This window comes from Anarhichas minor, unplaced genomic scaffold (genome assembly GCF_050575085.1).
Source record: "Anarhichas minor isolate MPS153535 unplaced genomic scaffold, ASM5057508v1 ptg000026l, whole genome shotgun sequence".
Lineage (NCBI taxonomy): Eukaryota > Metazoa > Chordata > Actinopteri > Perciformes > Anarhichadidae > Anarhichas > Anarhichas minor.
The window spans coordinates 16,158,290-16,179,233 of NW_027466472.1; the positions used below are offsets into that span (position 1 = coordinate 16,158,290).

The window sequence follows — 20,944 nt, forward strand, 5'->3', positions numbered from 1 at the left end:
GAGAGTCTGTAATTAGACATGTGGGATGCAGGGAAGGATGGAGAAGATATGTGCTCACAATGGTAGGGCACCAGGTGTTCCTGCTGAATGGAGAAAAGGGCAGTCATTAACCCCCCCCCCCCCCCCCCATGAGGGCTGCATGAAAGCCTGCCTTCACCCCTCACTTTAATAGCTTTCATACATTTTATACCATCCTGCTCTTTATGAGCTCTAGTACAACTGATAAAGAATTAAACATGTTTCTTGATGTTTTCACTTTTGAGAATTAAATTTGTCGTTTTACTTTCATTAGTTCAGTGATGTCAGATATTGTAAGTTGCCTGTGTGTGTGTGTGTGTGTGTGTGTGTGTGTGTGTGTGTGTGTGTGTTGATGAGTGAAATAGTCAGTAGCATGTGATGTATAGATTTGTAAGAGTTCATTCTTTTTTTTGGGGCCATGCTGCACAAAGCAACCAGAATAAGCAAGAGAGAAAAGCCAGGATATATAAACACCTCATCCTCAACATAATAAATAATACATGTCAAGTATATAGTTTTAGAACCAAATATGCTTCCTGCTGTATGATTGCCTCGTCCCTCTAACAGCAGTGTATTTTTACTAACTGATGCAGAAAGTGACTTTGTCTAAATTTAAACTCACGAAAGCATTTACAACCAGGCCCATCCTCCCACTGTACCTCTTTCGTTGAGCAGAATTGTAAGTTCCACCTCAGCTTGCTTCGCATCATCAGTTTGCCCTTTTCTCCCAAATTTCCATACAGTTGAGAGAAAATGCTACTCTGCTCCTAAGTGGCCAATTTGCCAGCCTCTGCAATAAAAAATAAATAAATACAAAAGATTGGCGACTTATTAGGAAAGTCCCAACTGGGCTGGAGGCAGTCGCTGCAGCTTTGACTTAGCATTGTGACAGCAGCCCTTATGCTGTTTGCAGAGGTAGTTTGTCGCCGTTGAACCCATTCACCTGTGGTATGCCTCTGTTGTATCTCGGAGCCCTTCTTAGTGACAGGCCAACTTCGTTATCCTACACACCTCCAACGGAATTCCACCAATTCTTGACAGCAGGCAGTTTCTGACACTTGTCTCCAGAGCCCGGCTCCCTGTGGGTGAGAATGGGGAAGCAAGCTGACGGCACTCACTGATCCTTTCAGTGGCTTAGGGAGCTCTAAACAAGCCACTTTACCATTGTGCGTGCGTGCGTGCGTGTGTGTGTGTGTGTGTGTGTGTGTGTGTGCATGCGTGTGTGTGTGTTTGTTTATCCACAGGAGAAAGGTGGAGATCATGCACACCCACAGCCTCTTTACTCTCCTGGGAGAGAGGCTCATGCTGCACACCAACACTGTGACTGTTACGACCTACAACACTCTGTACGAGGTAACAAAACATTTTGCTCTCAAATGTCCCGACATTACTGCACAATTGTTCTCTGTACAGAATGTGTGACTGAATGTCTTCTCACCACTCCCTGCACCAGATTCTGACAGAGCAGGTGTGCACACAGGTAGTTCACAAACCCCATCCTGAGCCCGACTCTACTGTCAAGATTCAAAACCCAAGTAAGCCTGTTATGTGTCACATTGAGTTTTATTCTTTGTAAAGTACTCAGTAAAATTGACTATATATATATATATATATATATATATATATATATATATATATATATATATATTTGTGTTTGTGCTTGAATGTGATCCCAGTGATTCTCAAGGTGGTAGCCAGCTTGTTGAAGAACTCCGCCCCCAGCACAGAGCTGATGGAAGTTCGGCGGCTCTTCCTTTCAGATATGATCAAACTCTTCAGCAACAGCCGCGAGAACAGACGGTGAGCAGTACTTAAACCGCCTTTTACTCACCCACTCCATCAGTCTTGCTGATTACTATCTTGCTGATTACTGTATCAAAGAAAAGAGAAAATATGGCACCCCGTTTCCCCCTCCTTGTACCATGTTTTAAGAGGCACAAGTAGCTACGCTCGTGTTGGTGCTAAATCATCCTTAGACATGCACATGTTCTCCAGCAGATGTTTCCGTGACGGTTTTTGACAGTTGCTCATTGCTGCTTACTCTCTTTTTCACTCCCACCACCCAATCTCTCCTTCTGATGAACACACACACACACACACGCACGCTTTAAGACATATTGCAATTAAATTATAAGTCTCAGGAAACCACCAACAACATAATTAGCCTAAAATTAATAGGCAGAAAGAGCTTCTTCAAGTTAAACTGTTGAATTGAAAAAAACAACACTTAATTGATTTTCACGTGCTTCCCCCTTTTTTTAAATCATCTGTCATTTTGTTTTGCTGCTGCAAACAAACAAATGAAAATACAAATGGCCGATTGATCAAAACAATCTGTTATAATGTGAATAACAAAATGCCAAATGACACCGGAAAGACATTGAGGAGATGCAGAAAGAATAATTGGCCTAAATTCTTTATAAGTTTGATGGAAGTAGAAAGTCGTTGAAAATGATTCCTTTTAACACCAACATGAATTTATAAATGTTACACTTGTTAAATAGAAGAGGATCAGAGTTTACTTAGATTACTGAAACTTTTATTATCTGGCTTACATACGGCATATTGTATTTGCTGACTATGCGATAATGTGCGGATTGCAGGTGTCTGCTTCAGTGCTCAGTGTGGCAGGACTGGATGTTTTCTCTTTGCTACATCAACCCTAAAAACTCTGACGAGCAGAAGATCACTGAGATGGTGTATAACATCTTTCGTATTCTGCTCTACCATGCCATCAAGTATGAGTGGGGAGGATGGCGCGTGTGGGTGGACACACTCTCTATAGCTCACTCTAAGGTGAGTACAACAAAGTGGAAATACTGACCTCTGCTGTTGATGGAGACATTTGTATCTGTTTTGTCTAATCTGAACTGTTGAGCTTATTCTAAAATGATCCTCACAGTCGCTTCAATCATAAATATCTGGCTGACACTGTCTTTAATGTTGCCCTTTTTATAGGTGACATATGAGGCACATAAAGAGTACTTGGCTAAGCTGTATGAAGAGTACCAGCGCCAGGAGGAGGAGAACATCAAGAAAGGAAAGAAGGGTTTCGTCAGCACCATCTCTGGTTTATCTGCTCAGACCTCTGGCATCATTGGCGCAAGTGAGATCAGAGAAATGGACGATACCTCCCAGACACCTGAGAGTAAAAAGGACTATGAGAGTGCAGAGTCGCGCAACCTGCTGGCTGAAGGAAAGGGGCCTGAAGAAGCTCTCGGAGGAACGGAGGATACGGTGGATGGGGTCAGGGTCGAAGTTCATGACCTTCTGGTGGACATCAAGGCTGAAAAGGTGGAGGCTACTGAGGTTAAGCTAGATGATTTGGACTTTTCCTCTGAAACCCTGGGAGTATCTGAGAATGGAGCACTGGTGGAGGTGGATTCTCTGTTGAATAATGTGTATTGTGCTGCCGTGGAAAAACTCAACAGTAATGTCAACAGTGTGTTGTTGCCAAAGTGCAGCATGGATGACCAAAATGCGCCCCCTCTCATTACTCTAGATGATTACAAGGACAGCATCCCTAACAGCAACAATTTCCTGTTTGGCAAGGTGACAGGAAGCATGGAAGACAAGCCACTGCCTGATCTCGGTACAGCTGAGCCTCTGGTACTGCCCAGCCCGGAGCCTCCAGTCCACACCAGCGCCAGTGATGAACTGGGCCTTCTTGCTCACATGACGGGCAACTCTGAGCTTGGCTCCTTACCCAGTATCCTGGAGCAGGATGAGTTTGAACTACAGGCAGCCTTGGAGGGCATCAGCTCTGTGGCTGGTACCAAAGCTGAGGCCTCAGCTGCAGCGGCATCCCAAGGGCACCCCTCATCTGTTAAGACCAGCAGTGCAGCAGACGCAACGAGCAACACTTCTGACACCGAGAGATCGGATGACGGCAAAGACAAGGAGATGAACAAGATTCAGACTACAGCCACCACACAGGTTGGTCCCAAGCTTGAATCACTATGTACTTAAATTATGTAAATTGAGTTCTCCAGTAATATCCCCTTTTTTTTTTTTTACTTTCACATGAAAGAAATAGTAGAGGTTCACTGACTTCACCAGGTTAAAAATAACAAGAAAAGCATCGTCAGTGGGAAATGGAACAGCGGACGATCACGAATGCCAAAACAGAGTAGCGCCTAAGTCAAAGAGTGGAAACCGAGTAGGGAGACCATTTGTCAGGATGTGTCGGCCTTTTGTGAACACTTCTGTATTAGCAGACCCAAAGGGACCCTTTCCTTTCCCAACTCTGATTATATTAGGGACAGGATGGCCTGGTGCACATCAGGCAACATCCCTCTGAGACTCGTGAAAAGTGGGCTGCTGGAATCAGTTGGCTGAGCTAACAGAAGGGCAGAAATAGACAGCATTATTCTGCAACCATCGCCTGGGATTTGTTCCTTCTTCCCCTCCTCTCCTATGAGCTGTGCTCTTTCTCAGAGGTCAGGCTGTTTTGCCCAGACTGGGTCACTGATGGAAGGCCAGTGGGAGTCAGGGTTTATTTTTAAACCTTACTCTGGTGTTTCGTAATTGCTCATGTTCCATTCATCACCGCTGCTTTTTTGCAGAACCTTGCTGACTCAATCAACTTAAATTTAGAGGTTGTTTTAAGCTTGTTTTTATTTTTCCTTACCCGCAGGCAGGAAGAGGTTATCCGAGGACTCACTTAAATCTGGCAATTCATCATTCACAGTGAATAGCGTGACAGTGGCATTAAATCCCGTTAAGGGTGCACTATTGATCTTTGACTGACGAATAGGATTAGCAAATGTTGATTGAATGTGCGATGCCAAATTATTTAGTTTACTGTATTTTACTGATTTATTGGTCTCCCATCAGAGTCTACACGGCCACCTAACTACTCAAATGGAGAGGGACATACGTGTGGACTTGGGCTTCAGGGGGACACCCATGACAGAGGAACAGCGACGGCAGTTCAGCCCCGGCCCACGCACCACCATGTTCCGCATCCCAGAGTTCAAATGGTCAGCCATGCACCAGAGACTGCTCACTGACCTGCTGTTTGCACTGGAGAGCGACGTCCACGTCTGGAGGAGGTGTGTGAAGGGGTTTTATGTGCACTTGAGAAAGACAGAGAGGGAGGGAGGGTGAGAATGGTGCTTGTGGTGATAATCAGATTACCCTTTCCGGATCAGAACCAACATATCATTTTATTTCTGTTTTTAGACATGTATTTAATCTGTCCTTTTTTAAACATACTATAAATGTTTTTCGTTTACTGCAGAGTAAAATGTGTTTATTGATTTATATAATGTGAAAAATGCTTTTACCCATAATAATAATTCCCCCTCCCCTCCTTCCCCTGCAGCCACTCCACCAAATCTGTCATGGACTTTGTTAACAGTAATGAGAACATCATTTTTGTCCACAACACCATCCACCTGATCTCACAAATGGTAGACAACATCATTATCGCTTGTGGAGGGATCTTGCCCCTTCTCTCAGCGGCCACGTCTCCCACTGTAAGTGCGCCTCACTGTCTTCACTGTGGGGGGATAATGACATCTAGTGGTAGTTTATTATAACCTTTTTGGTTTACGGCTGTCTGTGGTGCACTACAGGACAGCATGTACCTGTCGTTTATTCTTTTAGCTCAGCTTCACTTTGCTACAGTTAATGCTAAGGACATTACTTTGGAACAGTTTATAATTAACTTCCCTGTGTGTCATTCAGGTTTTCTTTTATTGATTCACTGTAATTATCAGATTTAATTAGCTGTCTTGAACTAAAATGGATTTTAATCATCTTATTTTGTTTACTTTGTCGATGCAATCTCTAGAGCGTCATGGTTGTTATTTATGCTGTTTTAATTTCTCTCTTTCTCTCTTAATTACTGTATTCAGAACCCTTTTGTGCTTAATACTCATTAAATACAGTAGATCTAAAAATGCACCGTCCCTGTGGACTGGTGCAGATTGCACCCTTCTCAAATATTTTCCTTTGAAAATCTTTCCGTGTTTTAACACAAAGGAAATGAGCTCCAACAAAAGTGTTGCTTGTGCTCAACCCCTAAAAAGGTGTTTGATCAAATATAACCTTGGGTGGAGTTGGATAGTCAGCTGAGCTCAGATCAAACTCTCCAATTCTTAAAATGTTGAATATAATCTCTGCCTAATCAGAGTTGAGACGCTACTCACTCCTCATGTAATAATAAAGGGCCTTGCTGCTGCCCTCTTCCTGACCTGCCACAGTGTCTCTGTCCTAAAGTCATCAGCACCCACCAGATCTGTTTACAATCAGAATCAGAAACTGTTTATTGCCAAGTTACACATACAAGGAATTTAGCTAGGTGATTTGGTGCGTAACAATAAAACACAGTGCAATAGTATTACATCATTTACAATAGAAAATATGCAAATTTACAATAAAATATGGTAAACAAGTAAGAGTATGTTAAAACAAGTATATTATTAAAGTGGCACGTGTACATTAAAAGAGAAAAGATGTGCAAAAGTAAGGAATTGTTCTGGGGATGTAGTGTGTGAGTCAGTGGGGGTCCCGGGCTTTATTGATGAATATATATCTGGGATGTTCCATATTCAAATACATATTTCTAAAAAATAAATCACAACTAGAGGTGAGAATGTGGCAGAGATGATATTGTAAATCGGCACTTTTTGTTTATGTGACTGGTGTCTTCTTCCTTGTTGCTTGTGCAAGACGGAGGTGGAGAACATTGAGGCAACGCAGGGCATGTCTTCAGAGACCGCCATCACTTTCCTGTCCCGTCTCATGGTCATGGTGGACGTGTTGGTGTTCTCAAGCTCCCTTAACTTCAGTGAGATTGAGGCCGAGAAGAACATGTCCTCCGGTGGCCTGATGCGTCAGTGCCTCAGGCTCGGTAAGATCATGATTGTGTGTTTGCTGCTGTAGACGTGAACATCAGTCGGTGCAGTGAGACGGTAAAACCATTACAATATCTTTGTGTCGAGTGCATCTTTTGCCAGTCACACTGGAATTGATGATCTGGAAAATACCGTGACAGTATTCTCTTCACACGCTAATAATTCCTCTAATCCCCAAAAATCCTGTTTTATCGGTAAAGCTAATTATTTTAAGAGTCCTTTGCTAATTGTGTACTAAATTGAGGAATGTGCAGGGTTTTTGCTGCAGTTTCCAGCAGTCAAAAATGACAGGATCATCAATTTGGAATTCATAACATGCAGAGAGAATCATTTGCAGTGCAATCGGGTACTCTTTGCAAATGGTAGCCTTTTGTGTCTGTCATTGGTGTGTCTCATATGACTCACAAGGTCTTTTCTGCCCTTGTGGGTGTGGGTGTGTCTGTGCACATAATATAGATTTGATGAATTACATTTGAATGCAAAGTAGATGACTCCAAAGTTCAGAATTAGTAAATTGAGTTGTATTGAATCAACTGTAAAATGTAGAATACAGTTGTTTTAGTATAATTATTTTATGCATGAATCGTATCATAGAAGGTTTGTGTGTCTGTGTCTCTTATTGTCTCGGCGTGCTTGAGAGTGTCTCTGTGTCTATATCTGTTTGCGCCTGTGGGTTTGTGTGCGCGTGAGCCTGTGTTTGCTGGATTGTTGACTCCAAGTTGTGCTCTGGGGGATGACAAATAGCCTTCAGACTTCAGTGTCCTTGTTGCAAACATACAATTTCTCATCACTGGGTTCAGTGTGAAATCAGTCTGGCTGCTGATTTCACTCCCGGCCTCTGTCCCGGCAGCCTGGAACAAATAGTCATCAGAGATAACTGATTAATTTTAAAGAGGTCATGCATGTTATCAACATTTAATTTCCATTTAACTCTGAAGTGAGATCCTGTGTGTGTGTGTGTGTGTGTGTGTGTGTGTGTGTGTGTGTGTGTGTGTGTGTGTGTGTGTGTGTGTGTGTGTGTGTGTGTGTGTGTGTGTGTGTGTGTGTGTGTGTGTGTGTGCGCAGTGTGTTGTGTGGCTGTTAGGAACTGTCTTGAGTGCAGACAGAGACACAGAGACAGAGGGAATAAGTCTTCCATTCCCAACAACAACAAGACTCAGGAATTCCTGCAAAATGCGGTGACTTCCAACAAGGTAGGATGTGTGGCCCTAGAAAATGTCATTCATACAATGCCTTTTACCCTAAGAACACATAACCCCATGCTTAATAATGTGACCTGTACTGATGCTAAATCAGCTCTCCTATTCTGGGCAATAGTGGTGTAAGAAAATATCGCATTATTAGTTTTTTGATACTGTGTCGATTCTCAAAAATACTATCGATTTAAAATGAATAGTTTACATCCAAAGATTCATGGCAGACCGTGGTTCATTTTGTGTTGTGTGACTGCTAGATAGCAGTGTTGTAATCTATCTTCAGCTATTTGACACCAATGTAACAATGTCAACTGAAGGCGATGCATATGGTAGTGTATTCTTTGTACTATGACAGTTTTCCCAAAATGTTATTTAAAAAATCCTAATATTGCAATATATTGAATTGTAACCCATTCATCACGATCACATGGTGTTGCCAGATTCTTGCCAATACACAGCCCTACCAAGAGTCATTTATACCCCCTGTGGTACTAAATCTGTCGTTGTGTACTATCAGTTCCAAATTTGACCGTTTTCTAGTATCTTAAATTATGTAAAAACAAAAAGTAATAGCAAAAACGAGTTTGATTGAGCTTCGACTGAACAGAGTAGCATGCCATATTGTTATCTCCCTGCTTTAGACAGCCATAGAGACTGTCCCTAGTAACCTGTCTCCCATCAAGGACCCTGATCGCCTTTTGCAGGATGTGGACATCAATCGACTGCGCGCTGTAGTGTTTCGTGATGTGGTGAGTGCTGGTGTGTATGTGTGTGTGTGTGTATGCGCAGGGCGTATTCATGCACGACATCCATGTGTTTGTCACAGAGACTTGGCTGCAGGTAGAGACGATGATAGGATTATTTATTTTTTTGTCAGACAAACAGATGTGCAATGTAATACCTTTCAATCAACAGGTTGAACACTAAAGGGGCCCTTGTCGACCGAGCTGCTGTCTGTTGAGCACAAGCCCAAAAAATTTGAAGGGATATGTATCAAAGCAAGTGTTAGAAATATGTTAGAGTAATGGCAGTACTTTGAATGTGTTTTCATGCTCTATGCAAGATGCATTAGTTGTGAGTGAACCATTTCAGACAGCAGCAGTGGACTGTGTGAAATGAGATCTTCTGAATAGAGAGAGGGGCATAACCGTATTGTGGTTCCTCCCCACAGGATGACAGTAAGCAAGCCCAGTTCCTGGCTTTAGCTGTGGTGTACTTCATCTCTGTCCTCATGGTCTCCAAGTACCGCGACATCCTGGAGCCCCAACGTGAGACTGCCAGAATAAGCCAATCGGGCCGCAGCATGCGTCAGGAGATCAACTCGCCAACCAGCACAGGTGTTGACAGCTGTGCCCTACCTTTCTTACATCCATTCTTCCTGCTCACTAATCTTAGCTTGTGGTGACCATGTCTGGTATAAATGAATAGTAGGTGTCCTTGGTCCTTTCTGATGCATTGCTGCCAGCTTGAGCTGAAAGCTCATTCAGTAAAATAGCAGGGATACCCTGCCTGCACTCCACCGGCTCACCTATGATTTATTCATGAACTTCGCTAATTGCATCGCACAGAATTAAATGTGGAAGCAAATGGAGACTGGCGCTGGAGATGGAAGTTATGAACTTGATTAGACATCATAGTTCTCTCAGAAATGAAAGGTAGTATTTGCCTCAAGTCATAAATCATACATTAAGCCACATGAAAGGAAATCAGCGGTTGCCTACAAAGCTTTAATGCAATGTCTGCTGCAGTGCCAACTCGTCATTACGAGATGCACGAGCGAGCACCTTATCAACTTCCATTCAGACAAAGGGTGAAGTGAATAAAAGGAACAAGAGGAAAGAGGAGAGAGGCCAAAGGAAATATGAGGGTGCAATTTGAGGAGCTTGGAACATACAGAAAATAAAGAAAAGGAAGATGAGCAGGGGGAAGTTGAGAGATGGGAAAGAAGCAGCACGCTGGCCAACTACTGTGGGTTTTTGGGGCAGTGGAGCCAGGCTTGCTATTTTCAGCCCCATCTGTCAGTGGCCATTAGGCAAGCAATCCACCAGAGGAGAATGGGATCATAGAGGTTGCTGTGAGGAGAGGGAGGCACACTGCCACCTTCATAAATTTCACCAGAAAATGGGGGAATTTTCCAGACGGCATGTGGCAGGCGATTGTCTGATGGACCAGGAAGCCAGACGACTTGCTGGCTAAATCAGGCCCTGCTGACCTCGTTAGGGGGGCATGTGATGAATATTAATATGGCCGGCCTTGCATCTACTGTAGGTAAGTACTGGGTTACAGTGAACCAAAATCAGACGAGAAAGGCACCTCTGCAGGTTTCTGAGGATAAAAAAAAGCAAACGGTTGTTTGCTATATAGACGATGCGATTTCAATGCATGAACAGACCGAACGCTGCGGATTTAAATACAATTATTGGTTGACACTCTGCATCTCAAGTATATAGAGAGGTACAGTATATTATGTGCCATAATAAGAGAGCAGCTATCAGCTAGCTGACTTTTCTGTCACTGTTTAAAAGCAGTTGAATAGATCGCCTCTCACGCCTTTAGGCAGGAGGCAGCTGAAGAAAAGGATTCATGTATGTTTTATTAGCATGGAGGGAGAATAACCGAGAGATAATCTCACCGGAGGATCAGAGCTTCCGGAGAAAGATCTAAGAAGCTGTGCTGGCACATGTCTCTTTCTACACATACTAAAGTTACTCTTTGGCTAGGAATGTAAAGCTAGCTCTGGAATGCAGTGTTAAGTCAATGCTATTGGTTGATTATTCATTTTTAAATCCCCATTTCTTACTCCTCTTGACATAATATGTTGGTTGTAGGCATAGATAGACTTACTGTGAAAATATTTGTGATATGTTGATCAATACAGTGTAGGGATCAACAGAAAATGTAACTTGCTTATCCAATGTAGATATTAGCATTGTACATATATTGTTATGTGTGCTGACTGTAGTCTACCTCACTCCCTGTTTTCCGTGTGTTTGTTCTACAGAAACACCCCTAGCATTTGACAGCAGTAAGGACCATCCTGCGCCATCAAACCTCCACATGGAAAGCTCCCTTCCCCACACAGACTCTGGTATCGGAGAGGAGCAGCTAGCCAGCATCCTTAACGGGTCTGATCTGGACCACACCGGGGGACTGCTCATATCTACACTGTCCTCAGAGGCGAAGAAGTCCCGGGAGAGTCTGTCCGAATCACCCAGCGTGGAGGTGCTGAAACCGCCCTCTTCCATCATCAGCATTAGCCAGCCCAACAAGGGCATCAATGTGAAGGAGATACTGAAGAGCCTGGTGGCAGCTCCAGTGGAGGGCTTAGAGGCTGGGCTGGAGGCGGTGTCCTACCCAGACCTTGCTGCCAACACCCAGGCCCAGGCCATGCTGCCCATGCAGTTTCACTCATTTGACAGGTGAGGAAGTGTCATTGGTAGTTCAGAAAATGCCTGTTGTTGTTGTTTTTTTATTAAAGAAGTGTACCAGAGGTTTGGAATCACTTTGAAATCACTACACTTCTTTAAGGGCTCCATATATGATATTTATATGATATCTATATATAATTATGTTCTTTAAATGCTTGCATTAGCTGTTTAAATGGTCGATCCACTTCTTAGGAAGCAAAAACATCTACCAAACACAGACACACTAGGATTGCATCCCTGAGGTGCCAGACAACCTTTGCCAAGTATAATAAATCTCATAATAAACATAAATTATCATCACAGTTGAAACACTTGCAGTTGCTTTTTGGATGTATTTTTCCAAGCACCCATTCAATTCTAGTTATGTCTTTACAGTATGAAAATCAACTAACACACTTCCTTGAGTTGTCGAAGACATCAAAGTGAATTTGATGAAATTCATTTGTAGTTGCAGTAAGAAGCAATAACTTGCTGAAACTCCAGTATAGTCCTTCAACTGAACTGTGTTAAAGGCAAAAGGAAATCTAGATGATCTAAAACAAGATAATAATTAATTATATCAAATGTTCTCATCCTCTTGAGATTTAACTGAACAAAAACATTTCATGCCATAAAAGGTGTGCGTGTACGTGCGTGTGTGTAAATGCTATCACTCAAATGCTGATGTTGATCCTCTGAGTTTATTTTAGTTATCCAGTTTACCACTAATGGTTTCTAAGTAGCATGCAACACATTATTCATTTCAGGCCACTGGTATTGTACTCATCCCCCACGGTAAGGAATTCCTCTGTTTGAAAAGGTCTCTGGAGCGCCGAGGCACTGCTGCGGTTTATTTACGTTCCTGGATTAGATAAAACCACACAGTAATCTGTATGGATTTGGGAGTTTACAAACCTGCTCCTGCAGGGATTTCAAGCTTCAAGCATCTGATCCCTATCTCCTATGGTTGATAAAGTTTTGAAAATCATAATTTTTCTGAAAGTAGTTTGAGTCTGTTTAGCACAAACAGGCTCCAGAGAGCTTGCAGAGGACACACCGAGTCAGAAGGAACAATGGGGCCTCCCTTCTTTTTAATGCATGCTGCTGCTGCTGCTGAGCTGGGCTGAGGTGAGCCTGATGAATAGGGGAGAAGATGGAGGAGTGTGTGGAGAGAGCACAGCTGAGAGGGTGGGGGTCTCCAGGGCGTTGATGACAGATTAAACAGAAGCGGCCTCACGCCACACCATGGCCAGCCCTGTCGCCCTCACCACTCACACCCGTAATGGGAACTGGCAGCCTGAAATGAGTCGCCACAGCAAAGTGTATTATTTTTGAAATGCTTTCACACAAACCCTCCTGACCACATATACAACTTTGTCTCATGCTTTTCATGTCACTCCCCCCCTCTAGCCTCTATTTGCTGTGTCTAATTGTTTGCCACCTGCCAGCGAAATGAGCTGCCAGACATGGACAGGCCTTTCATTTGTCTGTCAGGGCGACAATAGATTGGGAGTGACAACATCAAAAAGGAGGGGAAAAAATGGCTTAAAGTGGAGTCGCAGAGGCCCCTCCAGTAGAGACTTTCATAGAGGTTTGAACTGCTTAACATCCAGATGTACATTAGACCAGATGGGAATACAGTACAGAAATACTTAAGGTTGACTGAACTTCCTCCCTTTCCCCCCTCTCCTTTACCAGAAGTCTCCATATTAGCTCCATTATTTGTCCTTACATATTTGATTTTTTCCATCTTGTAGAGCACTGATAATTGGTTTCAATTATGTTTGCATGTGGGATGTACAGTGAGCATATTTCGTCTGTGTATCCATGTATTCCTGACTAAAGCACCATTAGATTAGATCTGTTGGATTTATAGAGGCAACATTTCTTATACTTTACACAGCATTCATCTCACACAGCCGCAGAACTCATTAATATTAACTCCCGAGATTAATCCTTTCTTTATTCTCTGCAACTCAATTAAGACAATTCTATTAATAAAATATGCGCTGGGTAATCTATACATGATTCATGAGTACTCCGCTAATTAATTATTCATTAAAAGAGGTCCATGTTTCATCTACGTCCTGTAGATCAAATGTAACGTCCCGGTTATGCCAAAGAACAGACGGCTCTCTGCTGGAAGATGCACGCGAGGGATGCATTTTGAAAGCAAGATTAATTTCACGCCGACTTCCGGCAATCAAAACAGAACACACTCCTGATGTTCTGATATGTGTCGATGAGATTTCACAGTGGAGAGCAGCACAGAGATCGACTAAATGAATTATTCCTGTCATCAGTGTTCTTCAAAGCACAGCTGTATCTCTGGGGATGAATTCCAGTTGGCTTTTAAGCTTTTCTCGCTCTCTCTCTTAACTGAGTAGATTTTGATCTGCTAAATAAAAAAATATTTATATTGTACTATTATTTTTTTTGTATGCTCGCCTTTTAGGTGTTGTCACTTAATGTGTAATATAATCTAGTTTTTGCATATTTGATCCATAGAGAAATTACCAAGCTATTTCATTTGTTACATTAAAAAACCCATGTTTTTGATCACTTTGAGAAAGCAGTTGAACAGTGGAAGAGGATGCGATATAAATTACAAAAAGTCCTGAAGGCCGAGTTTGATTTGTTTGATCATGGAGTCCAGCATGGTTTACTTCATCTATGAGATGGACTGTGGGTATACAGTGTAATTGCAACATGAAATGGTGAAAGTCTGTGTTGTTTTGTTGAGGAAGGATTTCTGGGGATTTGCTTCAGATGACAGCAGGCTTAGCTCGTGACAGAGCAGAGGCCTGGCCTGTGTCACCCAGAGTAACTGCCGGAGATTGGACAAGACATTATCTGGCACCCTCACAAACCCTAAGGCCAACTGCAGACCTGATAAGGACAAGCTCTCCTTCTCCTTCCTGTCAGGGAGCTCTTGCAGGGCCAAGTCCACTGCATCATCTTTAATCCTTGGCCAATCAGATTGCATGTGAGCAGAGGTCTGGTGGGTTCGTGGTGCGTCTGTGTTTCCTGCGCTGTTACATGAGGTCACAAGTGTAACTTTCATCTCAAGGCTCCACAAGCTTTTCTTGTTATGTTTAATTCATTAGCTTGGCCCCTTTCCCTTTTAGCACCATGTGATGTTTTGTACAGTAGCTTCCACAAATATAAGGGAAGCCACTGATCATTCATGAATTACAATTTTTTTTTTTCCCAAGCCGTTTCACCGTGGTCTTGCTGGCTTTGTTAATAGTCTGGTAGCTTCAAATAATATATGCTGTCTGCTCGATGTTTATATATAATGTATATTATAAAACCAATAAACTGAAAAGTCAGAATAAACCATGATAATAGTTATATACATTAAGTCCAGAAGGAAAATATGTCTGTATATCTGTATTTAGGTGTCGCCTACATGATCCACTATACAGTGTTTGTATCCAGTTGTGTGCGCACAATGTGTATGCTTGTATATTTGGAAATAATTATGCAAGTTTGTTTCTGGGACTAAATACACACATTCATGTGTGAATGCACGTTCTTTTTGTACTTGACTTAATGTACCTAATTATTTATCATGTTTTATTCTGACTTTTCAGTTTCTTGGTGCCCTCTCTTGCATATCTACTATCAAAGTTTCTGTTTCTTCAGAAAAAGAAGTATTCTATTGAAAACTTGCTAAATGTAAGCCATAATCCGCAAATATGCACTTTCTGTCAAAAACCAGATGCTGCTCTGTATGTCTGTGCAGAGCAAATGGCAAATGGAAAGGTCTTGAATCTCATCCTCAATGAGCTGTAGTTCCGTCAGTCCGAACACAAGCGGTAGCGATGCAAACGTGTGTCCGTAACAACTGCCGAGTTGCTCCTGGAGAGCTTCTAATTAAGGTAGGGGATGTCTTCAGCTCTTCTGAGCAGAGCAGAGGGCAGCACATGTAAGGGAAAGTGTAGTAGCTGGCTGGCTGGCCTCTTGCCCTCCGCTTTATTTAGTTCAGCCTTTTGCGTGCATGTGTGTGTCTGTGTTTTCGTTGCATGCGTTACGCTGACGGATGGAGTTACAGGTCAGGATGTTTACCTTTCCCAATGTCCTGACTAACGTCTGTCTGGGCATGCTCATGCTGGCAGGGCCTGAGAGCACCAAGAGACGATGAGGACGACGACTCTTTTTCTCTTCTAAAGTATACATGCATTTTGTTTTGTTTTTCAGAAAAGAGGATTAGAAAGTCAACAGTTGAGTTAAAAGTCAAGGAAATCCTGGATTTTCTTTCTCAAGACTCTTTTCCAGATGCTGGATTTACTGAAAGTCAGTTTTATTATGATAACATTTGTCTTAGCCTGCGTATGGCTGCCTAATTCGATTTTAACCCCTGGTCCCAGGCTAGACTCCCAATTATTGTGCTCAACTACAACCTTACTTATAAAAGTAAAAAGGTTGCATTCACCAACAATCTGCTGTTACTACCTGCACTCACTGCAGCTCTCTGGAGTGTCTTGCTCAAGGGCACTTTGTTAGGAAAAATACTTGGGCATAAACCCACAACCCAATTTCTGTTTCTAATATTCTAACTGTTCAGTTTAACTTGTGTGTGCATGTGTGAATTAAGTATAGTGTGTGTGTGTGCGTGTGCGTGTGTGTTTCCTGTAGGAGTGTGGTGGTGCCTGTGAAGAAAACCTCCCCTGGCAGCCTCACAGTTAACACAGTGGGAAGCAGCAGCAGCAGCATCACCTCCTCTGGGCTGACAGCTGGCAGCACCCCCAACATCTTTGCTGCTGCCTCTGCGACCCCCAGAAGCATGATCAACACCACGGGTAGGTCACGCACAAGGTTACTGGAATGTGCTTGTCCTTAAATTCCCGCATTCCGCCCTAGTAATGTAGTTCATTTTGAATAAAACTGTTTTACGGCATGTTGAATAATTACTGTTCGTTTTCAAGACCTTGCTTCGTCTGATGCCAGTCCGAGAATAGAAACAAAGCGCCTTCCATCATCTGGATCATAATGATCATGTGATCCTGCATGCCTCTGCAGGAGCTCAGTGTTGCCACTAGATGGCCCTCTTTACCTTCCAATCAGTGTCTGCAGCAGCTCTGTGCACTGCTCAGTAAATATTGCTCTCCCTCAGCCACAAGTATTCCTCCTGATCCTGAACAACCAAACCAAACAAGTCCATTTAAATCTACCTGAATTATATATTAAACAAATGCCTTTTATAATAGTGACACTGGTTTGTACGCACGGCTTTCCTGTGTACTGTGTGTTCCTGTCTGATTGGCTGCAAGCCCTCTCTCCCTCCCCCTGCTGTCACGTTGCTTCTCCTGAGTCTCTGCTGCATTAAGCCTGTTCCACCTCAGGGCTCCTGTAGTCTGGGCCTCTGAAAGGACCCACTTAACACCAAGAACCATTAGGAGCTCCAACACCTTTTTAATGTCCTCTATAAAATAAAAAAAGGCCTCTCCTCTCTGAGCCCCACTAAAGGAATGTGAGAAATTTATCCAAGTGAAAGTGTGCTTTCAGCTGAAGCCACAGGCCTGCACCCAGACCCCATGATCACACTCGCTGTGGTTTTAACCTGATGATTTCATGCTTCTGACTCGGGCTTACCTTTAAATTACTGCTGTCACTATACCCGAAGTTTGGCTTTGATACCAAAACTAAGTGTAATATATAACAATCTGTTGCAATGTTTTGATGTGTTATTTGATTATTCATGTTTGTCATCTTTAGTCAGTAAAATAGTTCCTTATGTTGCTGATGACACCAGCTTGAGCAACCAGCACAGGTGCACTGTGATTTAGTTAAAGATGTGGTGCATGATGTGACACTTTTACCAAGGTTTTATTTGTTTGACTTGGTTGAAATTTGTGCTGACTGCTGAAGTCCACCGTCAGGCCGGATTGCGGCTGGTTTAATAACTTCCCATTCTTTTTTTTTTTCTTTTTTCAATTATTTTAGTCTGTGTGCCATCACATTAATGGAGAAAAACATATTTAATGATTTTTTTAAAGATTTTACCACAACTGTGACAGTATATTTAAATTATATATTATTACTATTATTGAATTCATTATATTAATATATAAAATAGTATTTTAAATATATTTTACTGTGTTTTAATTACCTCAAAGTTAATCCTCACCTCTCTGTAAAATGATTAAAGATTATTACACATATTTAGTCCTAATATTTCTACTAACGTTGTATGTTTCTGTTGGTCTTCCCTGCAGGAGCAACTGATGGCGCCCCCTCTGCCTCCTCTTCCTCCAGTTTTGTAAACGGAGCCACCAGTAAGAATCTGCCGGCCGTGCAGACGGTGGCCCCCATGCCTGAAGACACAGAAGAAAACATGAGGTACAAAAGGGTCCTTACTGTTCAGTCATACTTGCGTTTCCTGTGCTCATTAATTCACTCATTTCAAATTGTGTGACATATTTATAAAATGTAATCATACGCAGAGTTGTGTATTTAGCAAATTTTTCAAACGCATTGTTTTTCCTCAAAATGTTCTGCTATTTTTTTTTGCTTTTGCTTTTCCATTGAACTGAATAATTTATTTTCCCTGATCTGATTTGATGGATAACAACGGTGCTCACCTTTTGATGAAACTATTGTCTTTGCCTCTACATCGAAACAAATTACAACATAAAAATGGAAGTGTGTTTTTTTTGTGAACATGTCGAAGTTTGGCCTAATTCTTTGTGTATTTCTGTGTGTTTATCTTGTTGTGACCCTGACTCATCTTCCTCACTGGCTCTAATAGTTTGTGACAGACGTCCTTAGTCCTGCTCTCCCGCTGACTGCCGGGAGACCAGGTCCTTCTCCAGAGTCTCTCTCTCTCTCTCTTTTCAGTTGCCATGGCAGCAGTAACCGACATCACTTAGCGTAGCTGTGAAGTCAATGATAGTAGGCTCACCGTCTCGCTAGAGAGCCTTATATTTTAGATGAGGGGGAAAAAAAACATCCAGCTGAACTGAAAATATGAGTATATTTATGTGTTTTATCATATCATAATTCATTCATGAGCCCAACCTTTAAGTCACAAAACAACATGAAGCAAGTACTGCCTGTGGCTTCATTTTTCATTCTTCTCTCTATTTCAGTGCCTTTTGTGAAGTGGCCCAGTGTCCACTACGCCAGGGACTGACACCTCCTGAGCTCAAACCCTTTAGCTCCCTGACAGGATTACAAGCAGCCTCCAGAGATGCAGGCCAGTGTCTTAGGCAAGGACATTTATGTTAGCCACCTAGACCCCCTTGTCATCCCTCTGCTGTGTTTTCCCAGGGTGCTGGGAGGCAGATTACACTGTACACTCCATACAAATCCTAAACCAAACCTACCCTCTTCCCCCTCTCTGTGTCTCTCTATCCCGCTGCTTTCTGTCCATCTTAGCTGGGAAAACAAGCCAATACTCTCCTCATGTTGCCTAGTATCTGTGTTCGTACACATATAGGAGCACAGAGATACGTTGCAGCTTGAGTCGTATCTCTGCTTGTATACAGTCTTGAGTTGTATTGCTGCATGACTCCAGCTCACACTTTGTCTGAGGTGCTTAGATAATGTCAGGCAGCAGCATGTAGTGAGTGTGTAGGAGATAAAAAAAAACTTCCCTATGCAGTCAACTGGTATCCCATGTGCAAGCTTGGTAACGTGTCACAACAAAGAATGCAAACAAACTGCTGAGAAATCCCCTTTAAATGCAAAACAAAATACATAGTGTTAACATAGCCAACATTTTCACAGAATATAATCTTCTCTTATTGACATCTACAGTGATAGCAACCATGATATCACAGATATCCGGCTTGGTTTGCATCCTCTGTGTGTGTTGGTTACACTCTGCACCCACTAGGACTCTGTCAGTCTGGCTACACACTAACTGGTGTTAGCTGCGTGCACTGGGTTTACTGTGAGGCCATCGCCACTCTTAGCCTCAATGGAAGGGCACACCACTACCTCCCTTACATTTCTACACTTATCAGGTGTCTCATCTCCTTTTGTGACTTTTATTGTGATGTGTTTTTATTTGACAGCATCACTACGAAGCTGGAGAGGGCCCTGGAGAAGGTGGCACCCCTGCTGAGAGAGATCTTCGTGGACTTTGCACCCTTTCTGTCACGCACCCTGCTGGGAAGCCATGGGCAAGAGCTGCTCATAGAAGGTACAGATGTTGTGTTGTGCATTGTGGAGTCCTGCCCCCCCCCTTCACCGTATCATTGTATGTACTACACCGGCTGCCTCATTGATGGATGCATACGCAGTAGTAGGTGTTGACAGGAGAGTCACTATTTTGCACACAAGCTTGGGAGTCTGTCACAGTCTGATTAAATCTGCTTTCCCTTTCATTCATCTTGTGACGTCTGTGTGTTTTGTCTTCCTCATGATCCTCTCCACATATTGAGGATTATTCCGAGATGTAGTATTTTTAAACATCAGTGTTTCACAGTCGCAACAGATGTCATGTTGAAATAATTGGTGGCCTTTGCCTCGTGCCAGTGATATTTTTAGCATCTTAGGTCACCCTGCTACTTGCTGGATTTTTGTCTTTTTTGGTGAAATTATAATTTTTTTATTTCAGAATAAACATTTGGGAAGTGATGTTTTGTGATTGTAGGACATTTTGAAATCTTTAAATGTATTTACATTGGAATGAAATGACCGTTTTTTCTGTTTTGTGCCATAAAGAATCTAGCAGATTTTCTGCACAGTCTAATCCACAATTACATGGAAAGTAAAATGAAGTATAGATTCTTACAGAGACCGTGTTAAATGTTAAGTAATGTCAAAGAGATAATGCAGTAATGGTTTGTTGGCGTTAAAGTCATGTAGCATTGCAAAGAAACCTGGAATCATGGATGTTTCAGCACAAGTTGGTAATCTCTGTCACAATAAAACAGCCTTCAAGATTAATGTCTTTACCATTGAAGCCTCATGATTTTATTTTAAAAAGCGTTAGAGCAGTCACATTGCATATATTTAAAGTGCTGGTGTGACTGGCTTGGTTGTGCACAGTGTTTGCACAGAAGTGTGTGATCCTTCTGCTGCACTCCACTCTGGGCTCCAGTCGTATTTCCTGGTGGTTGTGTGAAGGCTCCCGGTGCTTTCCTCAGGCCCCAGGTTGGCAGTCTTTCACAGTGCTACTTGTGCCTAACCTCTGCCTGCATGTGTGTGCTCTGCCACTCCATTCCCAATACTTGTTTTGGCTTGCATATGCAAGAACACACTGCCACCACACGCACACACGCAACCGCACTTGCGTGTGTGCACTGCAGAAATTCATGTGTGTGGCCTTCAGTCTGTTGACTTGCAGTTTGCACAAAGTGAAATGATATCTCTGTGGTTTCTCACTTCTCACACAAGTCTTTTCTTTTAAGTATAAGCAAAACCAACATTAGTTTCAGAAGTCCATGCAGAGAATGAGAGCAGGCTGAAAGAATGTATTCCCGTGACTTTCTGAACGCTGGATTCA

The 20,944-nt window shown here is 42.6% G+C and overlaps 1 protein-coding gene across 4 annotated transcripts in view; it reads left to right on the forward strand.

Annotated features, from left to right (window-relative positions):
- Positions 1–20,944, forward strand: part of nbeab (neurobeachin b) — a 192,236-nt gene that overhangs the window by 78,199 nt on the left and 93,093 nt on the right. Inside the window, exons 18-33 of one of the 4 annotated variants that reach the window (XM_076100863.1) lie at positions 1,263–1,371; positions 1,472–1,553; positions 1,695–1,818; positions 2,622–2,814; positions 2,977–3,954; positions 4,855–5,072; positions 5,345–5,498; positions 6,697–6,877; positions 7,947–8,074; positions 8,719–8,826; positions 9,249–9,414; positions 11,079–11,496; positions 16,126–16,289; positions 17,706–17,829; positions 18,579–18,698; positions 19,509–19,637. In XM_076100863.1, the coding sequence (XP_075956978.1) occupies positions 1,263–1,371; positions 1,472–1,553; positions 1,695–1,818; positions 2,622–2,814; positions 2,977–3,954; positions 4,855–5,072; positions 5,345–5,498; positions 6,697–6,877; positions 7,947–8,074; positions 8,719–8,826; positions 9,249–9,414; positions 11,079–11,496; positions 16,126–16,289; positions 17,706–17,829; positions 18,579–18,698; positions 19,509–19,637 (3,396 nt within the window). Of the gene's footprint in view, positions 1–1,262; positions 1,372–1,471; positions 1,554–1,694; positions 1,819–2,621; positions 2,815–2,976; positions 3,955–4,854; positions 5,073–5,344; positions 5,503–6,691; positions 6,878–7,946; positions 8,075–8,718; positions 8,827–9,248; positions 9,415–11,078; positions 11,497–16,125; positions 16,290–17,705; positions 17,830–18,578; positions 18,699–19,508; positions 19,638–20,944 lie in introns of all 4 variants that reach the window. The other 3 variants (XM_076100864.1, XM_076100866.1, XM_076100865.1) reach the window with 3 other exon arrangements.